Source organism: Lytechinus pictus, chromosome 3 (genome assembly GCF_037042905.1).
Source record: "Lytechinus pictus isolate F3 Inbred chromosome 3, Lp3.0, whole genome shotgun sequence".
Lineage (NCBI taxonomy): Eukaryota > Metazoa > Echinodermata > Echinoidea > Temnopleuroida > Toxopneustidae > Lytechinus > Lytechinus pictus.
Window position 1 is genome coordinate 8,234,275 of NC_087247.1, and position 19,765 is coordinate 8,254,039.

At 36.2% G+C, this 19,765-nt stretch overlaps 1 protein-coding gene across 4 annotated transcripts in view; it reads right to left on the minus strand.

Moving 5' to 3' along the window:
• LOC129255948 (uncharacterized) overlaps window positions 1–19,765 on the minus strand; it is a 63,438-nt gene that overhangs the window by 18,569 nt on the left and 25,104 nt on the right. For all 4 annotated transcript variants that reach the window (XR_010292892.1, XM_064096282.1, XM_064096283.1 and 1 more), the window contains 10 exons: window positions 19,010–19,308; window positions 18,069–18,357; window positions 16,464–16,663; window positions 16,072–16,168; window positions 15,271–15,453; window positions 14,479–14,618; window positions 13,190–13,259; window positions 8,523–8,614; window positions 2,589–2,777; window positions 475–613 (listed from right to left, as the gene is read on the minus strand). Coding sequence is in view for 3 of the 4 variants with exons in the window: in XM_064096282.1 (XP_063952352.1) it covers window positions 475–613; window positions 2,589–2,777; window positions 8,523–8,614; window positions 13,190–13,259; window positions 14,479–14,618; window positions 15,271–15,453; window positions 16,072–16,168; window positions 16,464–16,663; window positions 18,069–18,357; window positions 19,010–19,308 (1,698 nt within the window). In the remaining variant the exon portion in view is untranslated. The remainder of the gene's footprint in view (window positions 1–474; window positions 614–2,588; window positions 2,778–8,522; window positions 8,615–13,189; window positions 13,260–14,478; window positions 14,619–15,270; window positions 15,454–16,071; window positions 16,169–16,463; window positions 16,664–18,068; window positions 18,358–19,009; window positions 19,309–19,765) is intronic.

Consider the following 19,765-nt stretch of genomic DNA (forward strand, 5'->3'; position numbering starts at 1 on the left):
ATTGCATTTTTTTGTCCTTTATTCATTTCTTTCTATTCTTTTCTTTATGTCCTTCTTCCTCTCTTTCCATTATAAACTTCTTTCATCTTTTCTTTTCTTTTAGTCCTTTTATTCTTTTTATCTCCCTCCTTATTTCTTTATTTTTTCTCTTTCATATTATGCATATGTGTTTCTTCAAAATATCCTATATTACAAACTATCATTTTATTGTATATTTGACTTTTGTGATGTTTAAAACTTTATTTCTTTTTGGTTGTTTCTTGATTTCTTTGCAAGACCTTACAATGACCACTCCATTTCTCTATATAAAAAAGTTAATTTAAATATACCGGTTATTGATATAGAGCTTTTACTTTTCTTTCTAACATTTACAGCTTGTGCTTTTTTTTCTCAATGCAGTGACAATTACTGTAGGAAAAATTTAGACTGAGTACTTGCTTGTCAAATTTGAGATATTCTGACATCCTTTCTTACCTTTCCATCTCGAGTGACGGCCATGGTATGTTCCTTCCCACAAGCCACTGCCCGGACATGGATACCATGCATGTGAAGCGTCTCTACTCGGAGAGGGGGCGCTCTACCATCGAGAGATATGATATCTCCTTGACCTAACCTACAAAAACAAGCAAGATTTCAAGAGAAACTGATCAAACTTTTACAAGGGCACTGCACAAATTCCACTCAGTCAAAGAGAACAGTATTTTTACACAGGTTAGCTTTGATAATCTTTACTATTAAAGCACATGTCAATAATTAAGAGATTGGCTCAATCACAGAGAGGATATAGCCCCTCATATCAAATGTTTTCTGAATCCAAACTAAAAAAATGGCAAAAGAAAGACCAATAAAAATGAGACGGGATTCAACAAACTTCCCAGTTTATTACACAGGTCATTCACAAGCAAGTTTAAGTGATTATTATTATTTTATTCGGCACTTAATCAAAAACAAGATAGCATGTACAATACAAGATTAAGAAATAGTACAAAAAATACAAATATTTTTTAGACCCTTTCTCACCCAACCAGGTAGCCTGGGTAGGGAATAGGTCAACTTAATGGCCATGGCCCACAGGTCTTCCCTCCCACACCTGATTGGGTGAACAAAGATCATTTCATAATAATAGAGTTACAAAGTGGAATAACATGATAGTATAAAACAGGTAGGTTGCACAAAAAAGTAACCAACTTATGTTTAACATAACCATAGAAAACCAGGAGGAACAAATATTTGATTAAAATAATTGAGCCAGAATTAGGGGACAGCTGAAATAAATAACTTTACAATGCATGACATTAAAGATATAACAAAATCTGAATATTGGACACCGTTTAGAAAATAAAAATGAAGCTTGAAAATGTGTTGTGAATCTTTAGACATATTTGATTTATATTTTAATCTAACTGATTGGTGCAATCACAAAGAAGCTAAAGGAAATTAACATCAAAATTTTAAATCATTGGAACAATCACAAAGCCACACAGATCCCCTAGCCCTTCAAGCAGTGGATAATCTGAACATGGTGTGAATCTGTGTGTGGCTGTTTGAGTATCTTATCCTTGATTTTCACCAAAAAAAACACATTACGTCAAACCCCCGTTTGGAGAAAGACCGCAGTTCAGATTGCAAACTGCGGTTCTATACCCCTTTTTCTGTTTGGAATTTGAAAAAATCATTTCCAAGCGCCAATCAACCCTGATTGGCCAGGTAATCCCGCTGTCTCAATTTCTCCTCCACAGGCCAGATTATGAGCGTTGAGCCAAGGACGAAATGATAAACAACAGCTGTGCTATTACGTAAGACTTCTCTGCCTGTAGTAGGACCTTCGGAATGAAATTATTGTATTCGATATTTAATCACGTTTTCAAAGGCATATTGTATTTAGAAATCCAATGTTAGCCCAACACCGGTGTGTTGGCTCAGTTGGTAGAGCGTCCGTCTCACAACCGGGAGGTCGGGGGTTCAAACCCCGGCTGCGTCAGACCAAAAGACGTTAAAAGATGGGAGTTGCTGCTACCCTGTTTGGCGTTCAACGATTAAAGGGATAGAGCCTCGTCGATCTGGCGCTGCACAGCGGCTGCCGGGCCCACGATCAATTGGGCAAAGCTAATTTTCGGAGTATTTCATTTCATGTCTATTTCGAACAATAAATTATGGATGGATGGATGGATTTTCAATTTCGAACGAAGAAAATCGACCTCGAAATTAGGAAAGTAGGGGGATAAAATGACGACATGGTTTGCAGGGATGCTACCGCGCTCACACATTGCCCATAGAGCTCTATGCATGGAGCTATTATGCTCTATGCACTGCCATATATCCATTTTGTGTGGCCCCCTACTGTGACTGTATATGCCGGGCTGTTGTTATCTTCGGACCGAGGTCAAGACACAGGTGTTTTGATACTGCTTGGGGCAGTAAGGGTTTGTTGTACTTGGAGAAGAGAATTGATGCGGAGGGAAATAGGGGTATAGTGTTATCAAATGGAGGTTTTTCGTCATGATGTCACATTCTGAGCAGATATCTAGAAAACACGTTATGAACATTTGATTTGATCAAACACCTACTGCACATACAATATCACCTACCTTCCTTCATGAGCCCTGCCCCACGTATAGACATCGCCGTTAGCTACTATGGCAGCATGGTCCTGGCCACATGCCACGACATTCTGAGCTGGCAGCAGGAGACCTACAGGTAACCTGTCAGAGCTACTCTCTTCAGGACATACAGGGATGGCAAGATCACAGGCATGACCGTTCTCCAAAGACTGAGTGCTATGTCAGGCAAACAAAAATAGATTCAGTCATTATCATAAATTATACCGTGTGAGTCAAAAAAAAATTGACACGTCACAAATCTCCAATTTAAGGAAAAAATAATGTCATGAACACATAACTTTTATATAAGGTCTGAAAGAGTATCTTCTCCCAAATAATTTGATACCATATTTACAGTCAGACCGCAGCTCGCGCGATAATGAGCATATTCACGGAGATTTATTCAGCGGCCCTCTAGCGGTCTCCGAAGGAAAACGTGCGATCAATTTGGCTTGATTTTCCCACTGAATTGGAGGGGCTGAAGTTATAGCTCTGTACTGGTCGCTAACTTCAGTTTACGTCAAAACGAATTGTGGTAAGTTATTCTCAAGACCTTCATCTACATTTTGGTATATAATTTTCCATATTTCGACATTTTCAACCTACCATTTTTACCTCTTTAATTGATGCTTATTTTAGTAATATTTTAACTGCGATTTTGTAGTCGGAATTTCACTTTTGGTTCCTGACTTTGCTACATAACCAAATTGTTTCGATCGGGGTTTTTTAGAAAGAAGAAAAGTCACTGTTCAAAATATGTCAGAACCAACTTGACGCAAACTCACCTTATATTTTTGTTTTAGAGAAAATGATACCCTAAAAATCAAGAAATTTACGTTTTACCCGGAAGTAACCTTCTCGTTCACTCCACGATGGCGCAAAATAATGCCAAAATTACGTTCGTCGCGGGTTGGTAGAATTTCGCCTTTGGTCCCATACGTTGAAACTTCTGTAATGATGGCAGATGGCTCGCATTATATTTGTGACTGTGGACGGTTTTTAATTAAGACTTAATATTAACGAAGCTTAATAAGTAGATCCCTTCTAAAGTTTTATTCAAATGATTATCAGGTTTCCGAATTCCATCAAGTTTATATATGTTGAGATATTTCTTGATGTATGTTGAAAATTGTTAACCTTTTTTCTTAATTAGTCGAAGTTGAGCCCCATGATGAATTTTGCCCCAGGCTGCGGTTAAGAATTAAATGATGATTAGCTCAGACAGTCTACTCTAGAGACTATAAACAGTTTAAAGTCAAAGTAAAAAGTCTGGTACTACCGTACTCAGTAGTATTTATAAACCATTTTGTTCAAATAAAAAAATTGTGGCTGTCACAGACAGTACTTAGTTAGTCTCTTAATTGACTTACATGTAACATAATTCATACTTTGAATAATTTAGACTATTTCTCTCTTTTTTGTCTCTTCTACACACAGATCTGCATACTTGCTGACTCTGGTCTCTGCTTGCTACTTCATTCTGGGAGATTCCATCATGTACTATAATGGTCAGACCATGATTTGGACAAAGCCCTTTTTTCGTTTGCAAATTTTGGACTGATAATGATACAACAGAAAATTGATCTTTATCGATATTGGAAACAAAAAAATTAGAGCACAGTTTTGGGGAGGACTAAGAATACTGACTTGGACAGGAATACAGCTTGACAAAAATAAAAATTCACAATTCAAAACCAAAGAACATTTTTAATGCATTGCAAGAAACTTTCTACTCAATCACACATTCCAAAATTAAGGGTAAGTCCTTTGATTAAACACAAACATGTAGTTGATTTGCAATTGAACATGTTTCTTGCAATGCCCCATAATTATATTTTGTTCTCAAGCAACTCTGTTATATGTTATCTAATGTGCTGAAGGTTAAGTGCCATGTATGTTCACAATTTTTTTTTTTCAAAAGGTATAATATATTTGTCCTTTTAAACGGTATTTGAATGTGGTTACGCCTTGTTTTTGTTTTCCACAGTAATTATTGCATGAACAGAAGTGAAATATTTGTTGTGAAGCACTGTATGAATGTTGTGTGATCATGGAGCTATGGTGGGATGGTATTATAATTAATTCATAATTTTTGTTATAAGACTGTAAACCTGGTGGATGTGAGAGAGTGGCCTGGATGAAAGGAAAGTGAGCATGTGTCCAATTACTGATTTGCATATGTTTAGACAATTTTGTTCGTGGATAAATATTAATGTGCATTCCCTATTCCAAGCAAAGAGTAAAGGAGAAGTCCACCCCCCAAAAAAATTAATTTGAATTTAAAGAAAAATAAAGTATTGCAGAGAATTTCATAAAAACTATGATTCAAAATTCAAAAAATTACTATTTTGACATTGAGAAATTTGCCTAATTTTATAAAACAATTATATGCTCATCTTGGTCAATGTGCAAATTACAGAACCGATTATGTCACACGCACTCTAATTTCTTGTGTATTTTTTTGTTTGATACATGTACATGACATGTATATTTTATTTTAATTTTCATTAACAAATTTTGAGAGGGATTTTAATTCCTCCATTAACATTCATAGTTTCCATAAATGTAACCTATTGTGATTCGAGAAAGGTTTTTTACATCAAATTTGCTAAAATTTATATAATAAAAATGCAACAAAAATTTAAAAAGTTATTTTGATGTGAGTGACATAATCAACTCTATTTGCATACCATTGTTTTGTGTATATAACTGTTTTGTGTTAAAACAGGGAAATTTCTGTATTTATTCAAATACTTTTTTGTTGATGTGCACTTGACCTTTAACTCACTTCCCTTCCCACCCCTGCCCAAATGAGTGTAATCAAGAACTTGAAAATCAAAAGCAGTGATTAAGAAGAAGTAAGAATTAATCATAGAGCTATTAATAGCTCCATGATTTGATAAATACAGGCCTAAATAGAACTTCATATGAAAGTAAAAAGAGAATAAAGCTGGGTAGGAACGATGAAGGAATATGATTTAAAGAAAAAGCATAAACATATCCCCATCAACCCCCCCCCCCAAAAAAAAAAAAAAAAAAAAAAAAAAACACAGTCCGGCGGGTTCGAACCAGGGTCCTTGCCCTCGTCAAAACATAGCGATCACGCAATTCGCCATCGATCTCTTCCGTACTACTTCTGGGTATTTTAAGCTATATATAATGTTGTAAGTCTGTGCGCCGCTGTTGACCAATCAGAACGCGTCGGCAATTCTACTACAATTCCAATCATTTCGCGATGGACATTGCCGTGGTTTTTTGTGGTTCCTGACTTTGCTACATCATGAAATTTCATAATTCTTTTTCAGTCGTAAAGAAGAATGTCTACGCTTTATATTGATTATAATATCAATTTGACGCAAGTGTGATTTCGATGCAAAAATGCGCTCTGTTTATTCACATATATTTCTTGAAAAAAATCATTTTTTCTAAGCTAAATATCGGTCTTCAAAATACATTAAATGTGCATTTTATTTAGCTGATCAGAAATTTCAAAGTTTTATCTATAAAATAAGACCAATTATGTGAGGAATAAACGATTCTAAGAGCAAAAAACACCGATCGGAAAGTTCGTCTTCACAGCTCATTACGTATGCATAACCACGGACGGCTATGCATACCGCTGAATAAAATAGAGCACTTTCGGACGGGCTGCGGACTGACTGTTTACGTGGTATGTTTTAACACTTGGATGACAAGGAGATATTCTTTGCAGTGATGTAGATTTTGAATTGCGCCAAAGTAAGGCACCGGGTAAGGCATGACTACAATGAATGAATCAGGATGTAAGTGATGTCATAATCCTACAACGGTTGCATTAAAATCCATTTCAAAACACCTTTTCAATAATTTACATTATAATTGTTTAATAAACACTTTTTAGTCCCAATTTTCAAGTTAATTTTACTGTAAAGGGATTTGCAGATATGTTTTCTAACTCACATAGGGTTATGACATCACTGGCATCTGAGGTTCACTCATTGCAGTCATTGAAGTCAAAATTGACATCACTGCAAAGAATATACCTACTGATTATCCAAGCGTGAAGACACACCAGATGAATATTTTATCGAATTATTTGGGAGAAGATACACTTTCCAACCATATATAATGACTATGCATTCATGACATGTTTTTCCTTAAAATGGGGGTTTGATGATACGGATCCTAATCAAGTGATTGGCTGAAATCTATCATGTAACCAATCATCTAGTTTGGCCTACCAGAAAATTTTCTCATGATTGGTTTTATTACTGCAATCGTACCGAAAAAATTTATGCTATGATAACTAATGTAAGGAGCATGCCTTCCTGACCAGTGGCGGATCTCGTCAGGTTTGAGTAGGATTTCACTGGCAAAATTTGTGACGATACTCCATTGAGGTTTATGCAAACTACAAGAAGAACTAGAACATCAATGATGTGGAGCTCATCCAGCATCAAGCTATTTTAACCCCTTGAAAACCATTAGATTTCATACTTTCCATAGACCTGTAGTGACCAAACTAATTTCTTAATTTTTTTTGTTTGATTTATCTATTTTTGACCACCCTACGACCAATTCGGGTGTGGTAAAATTTTATCACAGACCGCGAAACCTAATCACTTTTGGGTCACGTGGGTCTAGTGTCATCCCGCCGAGGAAAAATAGTCCTCCCCTTTATTATTTTTAAAAACATGTATTATGATACATTTGTTGGACATAGATGCATGAATATAAATATGCATATATATATTACACATTAATGTCGATTTAAATTAATATTCACTAGCATATCATATTTTGATGCATTAGAGTGTGACGTCATTAATATCTAAATGCGGAGATATATTAGGCAAGGCCCGGTAGCTGGGCAGTGACATTATCCCGCGCACAACTCAAAACGAAGTCGTCGCAGCTTGTTGACCCTTTTAGAAGCTGCACATTAGCTTTTGACTGTAGGTTTGCAGTTGTTATTTACCAGCCGCTGATATAGAGGCTGTTGAGTGTTCATGGCTGCTGACCATGGGCGCAGCTGACCAGGAGACATATATTCCTGGGACCTTATTATACTAGGGTGTTTTCCCGTTTTTCCGTTTTTTCTTCTGTTTATGATTAATAAACACTACACAACACATCTGCCTGTCCCTTCGCTCTCATCTGTCCTCTTGTCGCCCTTGATGAGTGAATGGTTGCGGCCGACTTCGGCCCCAACAGACCTTAGCTCAATCTCATATCATAAACAAATGGCTGAACAGGTTAAATCAATTCAGATAACATTTACTTCCAATATCACTTATATTTTTCATGTAAATGTTTAAAAAAAATTAGGACTACAGGGTTGATGTACAAGCAGTTTTTTGTCTATGTTTTAGACTATCTAATACCACTTGGGCTAAACCCATTTGGTCTTCAACCAATTTAGTTTCATTGCCACGTGGCATTCTTACTTTAACACACTTTGTCAATGAAAATGTAGCTTATAAAAAGCTCATCTATAGAGTTAGACCAAATGGGAGAACACAAACTGGGACTAGATCATGTGGGATGAGACCAAACAGAAAGTGGACAAAGTGGGTGTAGACCAAGTGGCAATCTACAAGACTAGAGATCAAGGCCCATATTCTGAAGTCAGGTTCAACTTAGACCACAGTCTAACTCTGTACAAAAATTATGGGGAGCCAAAATTTCAAGCATTCTGTTTATATTGTACATTTATCATGTTTACAAATTTATTTTGCTTTCATAATGAAGATAAAAAAATACTACAAACTATACTTCAGTCATCATTCCCAGACAATTATGAACAATTTGAGTGTCACTTGAGTTAATACGGTTAGGGATTTGTGCCCCAATTGGCTCTCCATAGTTAAACCACAACTTTAAACCAGGGTTTAAACCCAAGTTCAGAATACGGGCCCAAGTCTGAATGAGTTTTTCTCTCACCTGCCCTGTTCTTGTCTCTTCTTGTTCAGTTTGAGTAGGATGATGATAAAGATCTCTATTAGCACGCTGGGTTTAGGGAACATAGCACCATCCTGATACAGGTATAAGACAATCAAAAATACAATAACCATTATACTAGACATATATTAACTTTGCAAGCATACATTATACAAATAATGAATGTTTATGAGTGCAATGGACAGAATACTTCATGAGGTGACAGATGAAATGATCCATTCAACGAGGCGTAGCCGAGTTGAATGGATCATTCTTTTCACCTTTCACCAAATGAAGTATTCTGTTCATTGCACGAATGGAAATAACATTCATTATTTGGTTTATATGACTCCTAAAAATAGATTCTTTTTCATATGAATTTTATGAATTTCGATGCAAAATACGCTCATGCAGTGCAAGCTCGGATTGTCGTGTACATACAACATAAGCGCTGCAAACACAGGTGGTTTTTACTTGTAGAGCATGCAGTCTCAGTGCACGCGTGCAATGGATAAAATCATATGGATCCAAAATTGCACGATGAATGGATCCAAAATTGCACGGGTGATGACGTCATTGTAAGACAAGGATCTATCTAGGTGTCATGTAATTGAAAATAATCCTATTCAGGATGTGATATGTATGTGAATAATTCATATCAACTAGCAACCAAATGAAACCAACACAGAATTTATAAAATTATTTCCCCCGAGTCATTTTGGAATATCAGATCCACAGCAGAGACATGCAAATAGACAACTTTCCTAAAGTATGAAAATAACCGATAGTTTCTTTTCAACTCTTTCCATACAGGGCAGTTTGACACAGGGCCCATGTGTACCATTGACCTACAAAACCCCATCCCTTATACACGCACATAGGTCAGGGCATTGGATGAGTTTATTTCTTCTAGTATAACTAGGCCAGGTTTAATTAGCTTACATTTCTATGGGTTATCACTTCCTAATACATGAAATGGGCCTCCACCATTGCCAGGCCAAGAATATATTACAAACCTTACTCTAAAAATACCTTTGTTTCTGGCTCTGTCTTGGTGAAAATTTAATCAAAATTTGTTTCAAAGTATAGATTGGTAAAATCACAGCAATAGAATGCTTCTTGAACACAAAGCTCCTTTAATTCCAAGCTGGAACATTTTAGCAAAAAACATTTTTCTCATTCATTCATTTTTAACAGGTGAAATGAATGGCTTGTTACTAGGTTACCAGGGAAGAGATATGCATACATTTGAATCAGTTTTAATAAAAAAGGCAATTGTTTGAAAATATGCAACTTCTAACACCTTTGCATGCCTGCCTAGTAAATGGCTGCCTGTGCGTAACAATAAAAGCTCAACAGCCAATGCTGTATAGACCAAGGGATTCGTTTTCATGGTAATCTCTAACTGAAGAATTTAAACTATGCCTAACAAAAAGACATTTATTTTGCACAGACATAGCAACAGACCTGACTTGTTGCATAACCTTTTGGAAGCCCCTGTTCTGAAGTCGCATTCATTGAATAACAATAATACCCTCTTCACACTGGCCTTAAACATCACTACAGTCCCGGGACTGTTGCGTTAAGTGTGAAGCCTACATGTACTTTGTTACGGAGGTCATAAAAATCACTTGCTGCAGTGTGAATGGTACATAAATTTATCCTGGGACTGTGCTGTGATAACTTTTCCGCTACAGTACCGGGATAAATTTGAAAACCAGTGTGAAGAGGGCATATGAGAGTATTATCACATTAGCTAAGTCATTTCAAAGTAAAAGAAAGGTTGCTATCCACATGTAAACTTGCCAGACATGACAAACACCTGAAGTAAAGAATTTTTCTTTCTGTTCTTTTCACATGCTATGTCCAGAAGCAGCTATTTACAATTGATGTATTCAGTAGGAAGTGAATAAAGAATGCTTACTGAACTTTTACATTCAATGCATTTTCCTGGGTATGAACATGGTGAAAAGGAACACATTTTCATATACAATACGTCCCACAAAAAAGGAAACCAGTTTTGAGAGATAGATTCCACAATTATTAAATATGTTTTTACTATAAATATGATACTCATGGCAAGAGTGGGATCTAATCTCTTATTTGAAACCAACAGCTTACCAAATCGTTCACGCATGGCAGAATACAAACAATAAATATTGAGGCATATCAGAAACGATTTGCGCAGAAACTTGAGTGTGAATTTGAATCCACTCTCATTTCAGGGATTGGTGAGAGAATCTTAACAAAGAATACAAAAGAAACACTAATGAGCCAATCGTTGAATAAGCACGTTCGTTGTATCAAGAACCAATCTTGTCCAATTTTGTTTTTTGTGCAACCTGGTCTTGACATTAAAATTTCAAACTCATTAATGCGTGAAGTGTTCGTCACATATCAGGTATCAAAAAGTAAAGAGGAATAATTGAATTATATGTTTATGTAAATTAACCATTATAATTCATTTGCTTTTGAAGAAAAAAGACATGGTAATCCCGGTTTCCTTTTTCTGGGATACACTGTATATTACTGGTACAAGGAAGGAAAGCTGTATTGTAATCGAGAACCTTTTAATAGAATCTTAATATGCAAAGTAATCTTAAAAGGCCTTTTTTTCATTGGTCAGACTACTGATGTTTAATTCATGATTTCCAACATCGGTGGTGATTTCTCCTAACTGTGACCAAAATCATTTATATGCTACATATATAAATTATTTAAAGGGATGCTCCAGGCTGAAGATATTCATATCTCAATAAAATAAAGTACAATTTACAGAGCAAAATGCTCAAAATTTGATAAAAATTGGATAACAAATAACAAAGTTATTAAAGTTTGAAGATTTGCAAAATTCCGGTGAAACAGTTCTATGCATGTCTTCATGAATATTTAATGAGCAAACTGATGATGTCATATCCACACTTGTTAGTTTGTATTCTATTATATGAATAGAGTTTATTCAAAATGTTTCTACCAAGAACTAAAACAATTGGATTGACAACTGTAAATAATTGCTGCAACTTATTTCATTATAATGGTGACACATCATTTACACATTTATGAACGAATGAAGCAATTATGATTTCATGTAATAACATAAGAAAAAGGAAAGTGGGGATGTGACATCATCAGGCCACCTAATGAATATTCATGATCACGTGTATATGACTGTTTTCACAAAATATTGCTAAATTTTAAATTCCAATATCTTCGTTATTTTTTATCCAATTTTGATGAAATTTTCAGCATTTTGCTCTGTGAATGTTATTATCTATTTAGATATCTTCAGCCTGGAGTATCCCTTTAAGAAAAGCTCAGCCATGCCACATTTGGAAGCAGTCGAGCGAGCAAGTCCAAGATACAGTGACAATGTAGCAAATATATCATGACATCACCATAAGAAAAGCAGTGTACAACACAAGACTATACTACATGCCTAATTCCTAATATTTTCACTGTATTCTGGCTTCGTTATTATTTGATTATGCTGGCCATTTTTTGCCAGCATAAATCTTGTAATGCTAGTGGGGCTGCGTTTTTGAGTGGATTTCACTTTATATTTAAGACCCAGAATGGGAAATATATAAGCTACATAGTGCAAGTTTTATGCATATTCACCGCTTGACAGCTGAGTATTTTGCTTAAGAAAAACTCAAATTAACAGGTTTCGCTGGAGATTTGGACAAAAAGCTTTCCATTGCCTTTCTCCGGCCTCAAGACCGTGACGTCATGTGGTGTTAGAAACGTTGTGATTCCAAAGGCTTGTACACTGATAAAGGGGGGAATTTTTCTGCTTTTCAGATTCTGAATTTGATTTTTTTTTTCAATTTGCAGAAAAAATGACAATGACAATTATTCAATGCTCAAATGGATGGGAACCTACAACTCTTCAATAGATTTTTTTGTGATTTCTTTTTTTAGTTCTTATTGGGCCTTAATTGCTCTGTCAGGAAAACTTGTTACACATAATCTGAATGCAGATATAACTCGAAAGCTGTGCTAAATAAGCAGGAAAGAAAATATGTTGTAAACTAGTCAAAAGCCGTAGATTTCACCAATTCAAGCTTGCAGAAAAAGATATTTATCATATCTCTATGTGACAGAAGTGAAGAAAATAAAATGCATAATCTGAAAGGGGGAAAATCACACACTTTTTCTGTGTACAACTCTATGAAATTACACTGCTTCTAACACAACATGACGTCACGGTCTCGAGGCCGGTGAAAGCATTTACAAGAAAGTCTATTTTGGAAGCCCGATAATTGGAGCTATTCTTAAGCAAAATACTCAGCTGTTAAGCGGCGATAATGCATAAAGCTTGCATTTCTGTATTAAGTAGTTTATTAGCTTTCGATTGGTATATGATTTGTCAATTTCATTTTTGGGTCCGGTCTGGGTCTTTAAGATGGATGAGCAATGTATTATATACAAACAACACAAAAGGAATGACTTCTAAAATGAATCATTACACATATGGAATACACATAATTGTATTACTTCAGATTATACTTTTTATTCATATTTCTTATATCTAATTTCTTTTTGAAAAGGACAAATTTGACAACAAACAAATTCAGTTTGTCCATAACTGCAGCTTTGCCGCTTTGCTAAAGCTTCCCTATTTAAAAAAAAATAAATATAATTATGAAAATATGGCATTTTTTTTTTACCTCACTGTCAGTAGAGCACTGTGCGGTCTTGAAGCTGTCGTGTGACGAGATTGAACCAGTAGAATGACTCCTAAGAACAGAAAAACAAAATAAAGTATCAAAGCTAACAACAGAAAACTGAAAGATAAGTTTTGGTCATGATTTGCGTCAGAAAATTTTTATGGTAGGTGATTGGAAAACATTGATATAATGTATCTTTAAAAAATACTGTGAGATTTTGGAATTCCCATGATGATCAGAAATTAACTTTACTTCACTGTAAGTCACATGTACTGAACATAGAAGTGCATGTATGGGACTTCACAAAAATGTTTGCCATAAACATTTCACTGTACTTAGTCATATTCTTAAGAGTAATCATTTTCAGTGGATGTTTATACTTTGATAGTGTTCCTAAATAACATGAAAAGAACTTGAAATCTCATGGTAGCTTTCATCTTTCCACTAGCTCAGTTGGTAGAGCGAGGTATTTGGATTCCGGTGACCCAGGTTCGATTCCCACTTGGTGTGCAAGGGCCCTTTGGTAAGGCATTCATCCTCATTACCAGGTCCCTGGGAGAGGACCCTATTCCTCTGGTTGCTTGCTTATTCATGCTTTCTTAGCAATCAGGTAAAAAATCACCACCATTTCCCATTTTATTTTTAACAATTTATCATCATTTGGCCAATCTAGCTTTAGAGAAAACCAACATTGGAAGGATGTTAATGTTTGAGAAAAGTGCAGCAGCTAAAATCCATGGCTGTATCATAATCCTCATTTGTCTCATTATGATTCCTTCAGAACAATATTCTGGTGAAAGAACATCACATGACATCTTGTTTGTAATAAACAAAGGTTTTATTCAAATATTTCTTTCGCATTTCTAAATACACCTAAATGTAAATTAAAAATTTGCACAATGCTATGAATAAATCGATCTAGATTGGACAATGAAGAAGAAAAGTAATGTTTACATGAAAGTCAGAAAATCAAACACAAATCGTAAATGCAGCTTCTTACTGGTTAAAAATCAATTTTAATTTGATTTTTTGAGCTGTATTAGAATGTAACTCTGATTTTCAAGGTGCAGATGGGCAGATGCCAAAGTGTTCCCTTAGTTTCCTTCAACTTTTGGAGGATTCAACAACAAAAAAGGCCTGTTTCATGAACAGTCATTGGTCTAAGTTCAGGATCATCCAATAGACATGTTGTGCTATAACACTGTCTGTAAGGGTTGTGTAAGAAGTAACTCTTAATAATGTTTCATGAAACAGACCCCAAGGACCAGCCTAAAAAAGGTTAATTCTACCTTTCCCTCTGGCTCTTGAGGAGTGGTCGAAGAGTTGGTTTGGACGGGTCAAAGAGTTGAGCTAACTTGAGTAAGGTCTTAACATCCACATCATCCAGGCAACTTCTCACGAACTCTGTGTACTTGAAGATGAGCTCAGGCTTTATGAATAGAAAAAAAACAATAAACACCACTTACATGATATTACATATGTTAAAGTCGAATTAATATCACCAGTAATGATGCCGACTGTCAAGAAATACTTTAGGGGGGCAAGAACAATGGCTTTAATATGTTGTTAATACCATGCTCGTGCACTCAGAATGGCTGCCACGTTAAAGCTGAAGCAATAATGACAATTAGCATCTTAGGCACTACGCAATGTTAAGACAAGAGTTTGATTAATTCTTTTATATCATCACTAACAACCAAAGGGACTACCTTCAAAAAGCTGTGTCTGTAAATTGCTTTTACAAGTGCAGCTTACTGCTTTTGGAAGTTCAATTCAATTCATTTATTTCCTCTTTCAATCTTTTTACATTTATACAATGATAGTTCAATATACATTTTTACAAAATATAACATTTAAATCAAAGTTTGTCCTAAGACTGACTACTCTTCAGACTTCCCAGTACAAGACACATTAGATTGTAGTTCATTTTAAGTTACAGGACACTGACCTAGATTTAAGCAAAATATTTCACAAAAAAGGAATTTTTTTTTTTTACTTTAGCAGAATAGCAAGTAAAATAATCAAATTCATGCTTAAGTATTGAATTGGATACCACCCCAGTTCACCATAGGTTGTCTTACCTTAGCTAGAAGGTGTGTGATGGCCTGCTGAGGGGGCATGCATCTCACAAACGACATGTCGCCTGCCGCGGAGAATTTTGTGATGTAGCCTTGCGACACCAGCTGTTTTCTCAAGCAACAGTCTATCTGAGGGAGTCCCGTCTTCAGGACCAGGTCAAGAGCAATGGAGAGCTTGCCCCTGGCCTTCAGTAGATGGAAAGAAGCACAACGATAGAGGACCAAACTGTAAATGGGATGTCTACCCTGATAAATGAATGTGGACATACTTTGGAGGCTGGGTTAAACTTCTAGCACTCCAGGAAAAGTGGTGTCAAAGTACTTGTTCTATCTTTCTTACTTTTTGGTTTAACTTACCAACTTCAAATTTTGACAGAATAGGAGGTAAGAACACTCTGTCAGATAGACAAATATTCATTTTTGATTTTTGAAGATCAACTATTACTTTGGATAATTACAGAACACCTTTGCCATTTTAATAAAGCTGTTGATAATCAATAAAAGACATAAAGACAGTCAGGATACACACCAACAATTCACTCTCTGTCATCGTTACCTTTGTCATTTCAGTCGGACTTTCAGAATATAAAAGATGAAAAATATATTTTTACATTAGCCTATCAATTCATATAGTTTTTAATTTTATCAAATATAAATTCTATCAATATCTGTTCAATATTCTCAAAATTTACTTGAACATTTTGAGTGAGGCCATCATGGCGACAACAGATTTTTTTCTAATGCAACTACAATCAACTTGGCTCTGATGTACCAAGTAAATGAATAATCTAAAAAAATATTTACCTTTGCTACTTCAATAAGGATGTCATGAAGACCGCATGATGCAAAGAGCTCCAATGCAGCATCTTCATTGTAGTCAAAGCTCTCCAGGACAAATTGCCTGCAACATCAATGATCATTATCGTCATCTTAAATGATATCTCCAAATCCAAGGAACAGAACTGCCAACTTTTGGAAGGGGAAATTAGTATTCTGCACCTCCAAAAAAGGTACTTCCATCAAAATTTGTTTCTTCTCAATTAATCCTTTTTTTTTCATTTTCTTGTCTACTTTTAATTACTCCGATGCAATTCTGCAGAGAATAGGTAGTCTAAAGGATTCCCCCCTGTATTTCGAACTGTAATGTTAAACAATATCTCTAATGAATCTTGCTTGCCTAAAAAAAATTCCCTTACTTGAAATTAAACATGAGCTCTTCTCTCCTATCTCCTTCCAGTATCTCATACACAAAGCATTTGATGGCTATGTTCGCTAGCATCTTCCGCTCTTGACCGCTCAACTCTGATGTCCGGCCCAGGGCCAGAGTGACCAGAGAGAGAATCTCACCGATGCGGCCATACTTTGCAAGGTTGGTCACCTGCTTGATGTATGAACACTGCGTGGTGGGGAGAATAATGGGGATTACATCAAACAGATGGTCAGAGATAAATGACAGTCAGTTATAAGCTACCGAAATCCTTGCATCTGATTGGCTCGGAGCAAAATAGTGAGAGAAAGTCAGTGGAGTATTTATTTAATGCAATGCTTCCATGGACAGGAGTTAAAGTTAGCCATCATTGCGGAGAGTCTCAATGCTAAAATTAGTACTATGACCATTCCTTTACCCTACCCTAATTTGACGGGGGGGGGGGGGGTATGATATTGTTGTACGATGCAAGATAACACTCTATACCATGGAGAGAACCTGAAGTCTGGTATTTGGTTCTGGTATCGTTAGACTTTTGGAGACTCTTCACGTGGGATAAGTATTGGAAAAGTTGTGTTTACAATAAAAAATATATGTTACAGTTCAGAAGTTATGAGCGCAATGACCATAAATTACCTGCTCAAGTTTATTTTAAGTTTATTTATTCAAAACCAAAAACATCACATCATAATCAAAATAGATATACATACAACGTAAATGAGTACATAAACATACATCAATTAGATTATAGCATAGACGAGTTGGTTTTAGGACCCCTTTAAAAGCAAAGCTTGTGAGTAGGGCCCTGGAATACTTATGATTATGAACATAAAACATAGGATATACTAATCTACTAGATACAAAAGGAGAGAAAAAAATTTATAAGGTTAATATGCTAAAAATAGAATGGAAAACTATTACAAACACACATATATACACACACCCACACACACAACCACATCCACCAACATATGCACATACTAAACATAAAATTCTGAGTAGGTCATCAACTTAAATGCAAATACATCAACTTAAGATACATATTGAAGGAAAATAATCATAATCTGTCAAGAAAGCAAGTTTTTGATAATCTTTTGAACATGAAAAGAGTTTTACTATTTTTTATATCAACAGGTAAACTGTTCCACTCTTTAATACAGGATATATGAAAGGAGGTCAGAGTGACATTTGTTCTCATGTATGACGTGTATTATAATTATGTATTTGTGAATTCTGAAGAAATAATCTTTTTAAAGTACATTCTTGAGGCATTGATTGTAATCTTATACCCTTGGCCTCTTGACCAACACATCAACTAAATCATTGCAACTACCTGTATACATGGATCCCATTTACAAGTGATTCATCAAATGGTTCTTATGTGATCAAGGATGGGTGTAGAGACAGATAGACAGAGAACCTTTTTAGCATTATTTTTATTCGGCATTTCAACAAAAAGCAATTTACATGAGAACATAAAATGAGAAAAAGAACAAGGATTTTTACAATACGAGTCCAGGTTGCCTGGGACAGGAAAAAGTAAACGAAATTACTAGAGCCAACAGTGTCGGGGAGAGGATTTACAAGTTCTCACCTGTGAGATCTGGTATAGATTGAGAGCTCTCTGTACTTCACCCATAGCCAGCTTCCTCTCCGCAGCAATCTCATAGAGGGCGCTCATGTCAAGATCCAGGGTGATACCGAGGTTCTCCGCCACGGACCCATCCCTGTCGGACAGGGCTAGGTCCAGGAACAGTCCCTCTGGAGAGATCCTGGGCCTGCAATGGTACACCGCCCTACTGGTGATAACAGTGCACCCATCCAGGTGAGTGCAGAGGGTGGTCCGGTGAGGGTCGTTCTCTGGATGCAGCTTACCATGGAACCTTCAAAGGGCAAAAACATAACGGTATGAAAAATTCATAACTCTTGTCTATTCTTGTGGATAGATTTCTTTGCAAGGACATACAAGGTTGATAATTGATTTCCTGGAGCAGAGAGCTAATGCATCCTTCAACTTGGTGATTGCTGTAAGAACCACCTCAGGTGGATGGATTGCTGGATTCTTTTCAGGAAAGTTTAACAAAAAGTGATGTTGGAGAGCCAAAAGAGTTAAAGGGATTCAGATTATAAAATTAGGTAGGAATGGTCATACCATCTCTGTATATTTGTTAAGAAGGTTTAACAACGAAAATAAAATTGTTGTTGAAGAGCAACAAGAGTTAAAGGGATTTAGATTCTTGATTTGGCGAAGGAATGGTCATACTGTCTATTTGTATTCACTGGTTCCAGCCACGTAGCTATTGAAAGTCCAAATGAAGTATAAGGTATATCACAACTTGCCTTCTATCAGGTAGCCATTTCACACACAGTCAGTTAGAGGCAAATGTAAATTATTATCTTTTTTTGCAGAGATTTGAATCTTGTAAATTTCAATCAAGAGACTTATCCACTGAACCAGGTACGACTATATGAAGAGGACTGTACTCCACGGAAGAAAAACCTCAGCATCACTTGAAGCATACAAGAGCCACTCACCCCGTCTCAGACTCGGCCAGCTCGGATGATGTGCTGTAATAGTCGTCATCAGACTCCTCCCCCTCCCCGTCAGGTAGCAACCCAGCCCTGATGCCACTACCGGTCCGGTGACGGGTGTGGCTCAGAGAGGATGCGGTCCTTCTCCTCCTCCCAGTGGTTCCCTCAGCGTTATGGCGGTACATTCCAATGAATGTCTCATCCTTGGGAAAGGTGAATGTCTGCAGAATGGCGTCCTTGTTCGCCAGCTGGTCAGGTGACGACACTTCCGATTTCTGATTGGACAAGACAAGGAGGCTAACCTGTGTGAGGGGAAAAAACAGATTTTGAAAAAACTGGAGGATTTAGGCAAGCAATCATACCATACCTGTTTCAAAGATCACAAGCAACAAAGCAATATCTGACTCAAAGTGACCTGTCTAACGACTCAGATATATTGTCACTCTCTACGAGTACAATGACAAGAACAAAATCAATACCTTTTTTATATGGGGTTGGAATACAAACATTACCCTGAAGGCATTAGTGAGAACAACTCATCTAATAATCCTTTTGAAGATTTAAACAATAACTGAGGCAATATTCCCAAGATAGAATAAATGATGTACAATGAAGCCTTTATGTTGATTCAATCTCTGCCAAAGAAACCGTGAGAAGTAAAGAGAATGGTATGTTGATTGTCCTACCAGAGGAGTTCATATCCTAGATAAGATTTTTACTAATATTCATCAGTATTATAATAAACCAGAAATATGTTCC